The sequence below is a fragment of the Heterodontus francisci genome, chromosome 48 (genome assembly GCF_036365525.1).
Source record: "Heterodontus francisci isolate sHetFra1 chromosome 48, sHetFra1.hap1, whole genome shotgun sequence".
Lineage (NCBI taxonomy): Eukaryota > Metazoa > Chordata > Chondrichthyes > Heterodontiformes > Heterodontidae > Heterodontus > Heterodontus francisci.
This window is the reverse complement of record NC_090418.1, coordinates 14402940-14409848: the sequence shown is the minus strand read 5'-3', so window position 1 is coordinate 14409848 and position 6909 is coordinate 14402940. Positions and strand designations below refer to the sequence as shown.

Here is a 6909-nt window from a genome sequence, read left to right as displayed (position 1 = left end):
TTTGGCTACCTTTCCCATTTCACTTTTGCACCAGACAGGAATAAACAATTGTTGCAGTTCATCCATGCACTCTTTGAATGTTTGCCTTTGCCTAGCCACCGTCATCCCTTTAGCTGACTCGTGTCTCAAACCTTCATTGTTTCCTTTATTAATATTCAGGACAATTGTCTCAGAATCAGCTACGTCACTCTCCATCTTGATGAAGAATTATATCATATAAAGTTCGCTCATCCCCAAGGGATCTCGCACAACTAGATTGTCAATTATTCCTCTCTCATTACACAAAACCCAGTCTCGGCTGGCCTGTTCTCTAGTTGGTTCCTCAACTTATTGGTCCAGAAAACCATCCCGTATACACTCCATGAATTCCTCCTCTACGGTTTTGTGACAAATTTTATTTCCCCAATCTATATGCACATTGAAGTCACCCATAATTACAGATGTTCCTTTATCGCAGGTGTCTCTAATTTCCTTCTAATGCCATTCCCAACATCACCACCAAAGTTTGGGGGTCGAAATACAACCTTCAGTAACTTTTTTGCCCTTTAGTGTTTCTCAGCTCTACCTATACACATTCCACATCGTCAGAGTTACTATCCTTCCTCACTATTGCGTTAAATTTCCTCTTTAACCAGCAATTCAACTCCACTACCTTTTACTTTTTGTCTGTCCTTCCTAAATACTGAATACTCCTGTATTTTTATTTCCCATCGTGGTCACCCTGCAGCCATGACTTCGTAATCCCGACTATATCATACCCGTTTACATCTGTTTGTGCAATTAATTCATCCACTTTATTGTAAAAGCTCCGCACGTTAAGGCACGAAGCTTTAAAGCTTGTCTTTTTAACAGTACTTGTCCCCTTCCCACTATTTTGCACTGTGGCCCTGTTTGATTCTAGCCCTTGATTTCTATGCCTAACACTTTTCTAATTCCCCTTACTGTCTTTTGTTCTTGTCTTTGACCCCCCTTCCTCTGACTCCTTGCAAAGGTTCCCACCCCCCTGCCATTTTAGTTTAAACCCGCCCCAACCACTCTAGCAATATTCCCCCTACTACATCAGTCCCGGTCCTGCCCAGGTGTAATGCATCCAGCTTGCACTGTTCCCACCTCCCCAGAACTGGTCCCAATGTCCCAGGAATCTAAAACCCTCCCCTTCACACCATCTCTTCAGCCGTATATTCATCCACTATATCTTGCTATTTCTACTGTGACTAGCACGTGACACTGGTAGTAATCCTGAGATCACTAACTTTGAGGTCCTACTTTTCAACTCACTTCCTAACTCCCAATATTCTGCTTTTAGGGCCTGATTCTTTTTTGTACCTCTGTCGTTTGTACCAATGTGTACCACGACCACTGGCTGTTCACCCTCCCCCTTCAGAATGTCCTGTAACAGCTCTGAGACATCCTTGACCCTAGAACCAGGGAGGGAATATACCATCCTGGAGTCTCATTTGCGTCCACAGAAATGCCTATCTTTTACCCTTACAATTGAATCCCCTATAACTATTGCATTACTACACTTTTTACTCAACCCCGCCCACCACCCCACCCCCCCCCCCCCCCCCCCCGCCCCCGTACAGCAGAGCCAACCGTGGTGCAACGAATTGGGCTGTTGTGCTTTCTCCTGAGAGCACATTTCCCCAACAGTATCCAAAGCAGTATATCTGTTTTGCCGGGTAATAACCACAGGAGATTCCTGCACTGCCTGCCTAGTTCCTCTTGCTCTGCCTGGTCACTCATTCCCTTGCTGCCTGTGGAGTCTGAGACTCAGAGCAAGCTAGAGGGGCCGAATTGTCTCTGTCTGCTCCTAATTTGTATGTTATGTGCAAAAATGAGTGTTCTTTTAAGATAATAAACAGGTAAACCACGGCACAAAGAAGACAAAGAAAGCGTGAGTATCCAAAACCTGTAGCTAGACAATTTCATCAGTTTGGTATTCTGTAAACATTAGCCACCCTTATTGAGATAATCAACGTCCAATATTAATAAAGCCCTGAAATCTGGCAGTGTGATGGCGACCTGCAAACACTTGATGATCGGATTTCAAATCTGTCTCCCTGTAAGTTAAACAAGCATATTATCCTTTTAATTAAACTGCAGAATAACCATTCATCAACGACATTTAGGACTCTGCACTAAATTGTGGGCAGCGATTGTAACAATATTGTCCGCATTAAAGCAGTGATTTTCCTTCCATCCTTCCTTCCATCCTGCTTCCTGCCTTTCTTCCATATGGACTGTATAACATATACATTCTGACCAATATCAACAGGATAGATGCTTCCTTGAAGCAACTCATTTTACTCAACATGCAGCCGAAAATAAAGGACCAGGTTTTATTTTAAAATTCTTCAAACAAAAGCAATATTGTGGCTGCTGGAAATCCGAAATATAAGCAAATAACGCTGGAAACAATCAACAAAACAGGCAGTATATTTAAAAATTGCACCGCAGGTACAGAGGACCTGATGGAAATTGGAAATAATGTTATTTTTAGAATCTAAAAAGTCCTTTGTTTTGTTTTTTTCCTTAAGTTCGTTATTAGTCATTCCTCTCTAAAATGAGCACATTTGTTCGGGTTTATGTTTGGTGACACTGGGCTAACCGAGCATCACTTTATAGTTTTATTCAGAAAATAAATCTCTGAAAATTCTTCTTAGGATTGTGCGACCTGTATGCATGTATGAAGTGCACCATTAACCTGGACTTCAGTGAAAGTCTATTTGGAATTGCCGCTATGATTGTTGAAAATCTTGTCGCGAAAGCCTTCATCTGTTTGTTCAGTGACTGTAAGTAATCTCAGGCAGCATGGGTCCCAATTATCTGAGCGAATGATATTGTGTTCTCCTATAAAGAATGGAGATCCTCTCAAGGTGTCAGTCGGATAATTTCTTCCAGCATCAACAACAACATTGAGTCATCGATTCTTATCAAAAGGGAAAATAATGTCTCTTGGTTTTCTGATGAAGCTTAAGATTCTTTGGGCACTTTATGATATTGAAAAGATTTACTACCCGATCTTGGCTGCGATTGGTATCCCAGGTAAGTTATTACCTCGGGTTGCTACTTCAGTAACTGGAGTTCAACAGAATGTGGTATCTTGGCCTGCACATCCAGATTTTTATTGCATTACCTTCCTTGCATGACAGCAGTGCCTACACTTCAAAATTACAGCAGTGAATACATGTCAAAAGTACTTCACTGGCTGCAAAATGCTTTTGGATGACTGGAGTTGGTGGGAAGTATCGATAGATATGAGTCCATCCTTTCTTTCTTGTTTTCTTTCTTTCTCTATTTCTGTGTTTTTTTTGTTTTTGTCATTCGTTCTATCTTTCTCTATGTGTATACTTGATGGTGACCTGTTTTTGATGGATATGTAAATGTTGATTCACTGATATGAACTCAATGATTATTACATACGATCATATGAATTAGGAGCAGTAGTAGGCCACTTGGCCCCTCGAGCCTGCTCCAACATTCAATAAAATTATTGCTGATCAGATTATAACCTCAACCCCACATTTCCGCCTACCACCAATAGTAAGGCTATTAAGGAACGAGGCATGTAAATGGGTTCAGAAAGAGATCAGTCGGGGTCGAGTGGAATGGCGGACCACGCCTAAGTGTCTGAATGGATTATTCAAGTTCTTATGTTTATATGGAACCGTAGCTCCCAATTCCTGATTGTTCCCTTTTTCTTTTAATCTAAATATACTTTATTTTTTAACCTTGCTTCATTTGATCCCGTTATATCACGTATCTGCCGATTCATTACTGATTACTCTGATTATAAAAGCTATGTACAGGACGTTCTGTCTTTTACTGGATCTAAACCCAATCTGCACATTATGTGGTGAGTTTCAGATTGTTGTGAAGAACTTTAATATGCATATTGCAAATCCTCATCTGTTATTTCACGGAAAACACAACAAACCTTTGTTATTGTGCGTTTGTTGAATCATTTCTTATTCTTCTTTTGCTTACAGTTAACGTGCTGGCGATTGTGATCCTGTTTCGGGGAAAATGTGGTCTCTCCAAATGTGTCACCAGCTACCTGGTAGCCATGGCAGCAGCGGACCTATTGGTCATTATCCTCGATCTGATCCTAAGGCAGATTCCTATTGTTTATCGGATACAATTTACTTTTCTGTTTTACGTTAGAGTTTGTAATATCCACGCCATTCTACTTTATGCCGCCACAGACTGTTCTGTCTGGTTCACCGTCACTTTCTCCTTTGATCGATTTGTAGCCATTTGTTGTCAGAAGCTAAAAGTAAAATATTGCACCAAGAAAACAGCTGTGGTGGTTGTCGGAACAGTGACTGTACTGAGCTGTTTGAAGAACTGTTTCTGGTATTTTCTGTATACCCGTCAATATACGCGTTCCAACAGTCCCTGGTTTTGCTTCGTGGCAATAGCTGCATATCGATCGCTGGCCTGGGCCATCGTTGAATTAATGCATTATATTTTAACACCATTCATTCCATTTGTTTTGATTCTACTATTCAATGCAGTGACGGTCAGAAATATTATAGTGGCCAGCAGAACCCGCAGGCGGCTCCGGGATCGTAGCAGTGGGGCGAGTCACAGTGACCCAGAGATGGTGAACCGAAGAAAGTCCATGATTTTACTGTTCGTTATATCGGCGAATTTTATACTGTTATGGGTGGTGTTCATGGTCTGTTCCATTTTGAAACGATTGGATTACTTGTCGTATATGTATAGTGTTCCTCTGCCCACATTTCTTCCGGAAATAGGCTTCATTCTCCAGCTGTTGAGTTGCTGCACGAACACGTTTATTTATGCAGTGACCCAAAGGAAATTTAGGCAGGAGTTGACCAATGGAGTGAAATATCCTCTCACAAGGATGGTCAAGTTAATCCGATGAAAATATTCACACATTCAACATGTGCATGAATATTTGTGTTGTATCCTGTAGAATTCAGTTAATGTTGTTTAATTCAGATTATTTTAAGAGACATCTAACAAATTAGTTCAATCTTAAAGATAAGTTGATGTCATAGGTCGGAAACTTGTACTGTATTTTCCACATCACGACCCAAGCATACATTATCAACAGATGTGTTTACAGCCAAACGAATGTTTTATTGCTTTACACGCCGTATCTGAGGACATAATCCAGGGATATTCTGGGAATGAATATTTGGTGTGAATGTTTTCTACAAAATCCATTATTAGCTCGCATTGCCATGTTTAGTATCTCAGTGTTGACATTGTTAGCCGATGGCGCATAATATGTAGAATTGCGAAGTTGTTCACTTTGGTGGGAAAAATAGGAAAGAGGAATTGTATTTACATGGAGGGAAACTGCCGAGAGCTGCATTCAGAGGGGTATGGTTGTCCTTGTATGAATCATAAAACGTAATTTGAATGGCAATTGGAATCGTGGCATTTTTTGATAATGTGATTGAGTGTAAAAGTGGGAAGTCTTATTACGTTTGTACAGGGCATTGGTGAGACCACACCTAGAGTACCGTGTACAATTGTTTGTCTTCTTACTTTGATTAGAAGTAGTTCTAATAAATAGAGACATAGCAGAGCACCTCAGTCATATCGAATGCATTAGGCGTGTCACTGCTGCCCAGAAAATATAAGATTAGCATAAGCTTTTCCACCCTGTTCATGGAAGATTCAAGATGCGGTCAGATGCTTGGTCATGGAACACATTCACCACAGTCGAAGAAAAAAAATGACCGCAAAACGCAGGTCAAATCCAATCTGGCCATTTAACACCTCAACAGTCTTCACTCGAACATGAGCAAATCAATGGTAGTGGTTGACAACAGTGTAATCAGGTGGCACTTAGAGAGCAATATCCTGCTCACCGATGCTCCGTTGTGGTTCTGCCAGGGCCACTCAGCTCCGGACCTCATTACAGCATGAACAAAAGATCCGTATTCCAGAGGTGGTGAGAATGGCTGCCCTTGGCATCAAGGCAGCCTTTGCCTAAGTTTGGCATAACGGATCCTTAACAAAATTGAAATAAATGGGAATAAGGGAGGGCCGGGGAGGTTGGGAATCTCTCCACTGGTTGGAATCATACCTATCATAAAGGAAGATGGTTATGCTTGTTGGAGACCAGTCATCTTAGCCACAGGGCATCGCTGCAAAGGTTCTTCAGGGTAATGCCCTCTGCCCAAACGTCTTCAGCCGCTTCACCAAATACCTTTCCTCTATCAAAATGTCAAAAGTGATGATTTTCGCTGATGATTGCAGTGTTCAGTGCCATTGATGACTGCTCAGATAGTGAGCAGCACGTGTCCACATGCAGAAAGACCTCGACAACATTCAGGCTTGGCTGATGAGTGGAAATTACCATTCACACTATACAAGTTCCAGGCAATGACCATGTCCAACCAGAGACAATCTAACCATCTGCTCTTGACATTCAACGACATTACCTTCGCTCAATCCCCACCATTAAAATCCTTGGTGATACCATTGAACAGAAACTTACCTGGACCTGCCATATAAATAAAGTGGCCAGAAGAGCAGGTCAAAGGCTACGAACTCTGTGGCAAGTAACTCGCCTCCTGACTTCCCTAAACCTGTCACCAGCTGCAAGGTGCAAGTCAGAAGTATGTCTGGATGATCCGACAACGTTCAAGAAGGGCAAGCAGCTTGTTTGATTGCATAAGGAATTGTTTGCATATACCTTAAACACTCACACACTCATCAATGAGCGCACAGTCGCAGCAGTGTGTACGATCTCCAAGATGCACTACAGCATGGCAATGCCTCCTTTGACAGCAACATCCAAACCTGCGAGCTCTCCCACCTAGGAGAACATGGGCAGCAGACACATCAGAACATTGTCACGGACTTCGGAGGTGCCATGATAAAATATTGGCGCAGCATTTGATTGCTGTCCATTTTTATTCT

General features: G+C 41.8%; 1 protein-coding gene across 1 annotated transcript; it reads left to right on the top strand.

Moving 5' to 3' along the window:
- The first annotated feature begins 2951 nt into the window (after positions 1–2951).
- On the top strand, positions 2952–4894 carry LOC137357508 (probable G-protein coupled receptor 139). The gene is made up of 2 exons (XM_068023857.1): positions 2952–3048; positions 3993–4894. Exons 1-2 carry the CDS (start codon positions 2952–2954, stop codon positions 4892–4894), a joined length of 999 nt encoding a protein of 332 aa, XP_067879958.1.
- Positions 4895–6909: the final 2015 nt, after the last annotated feature.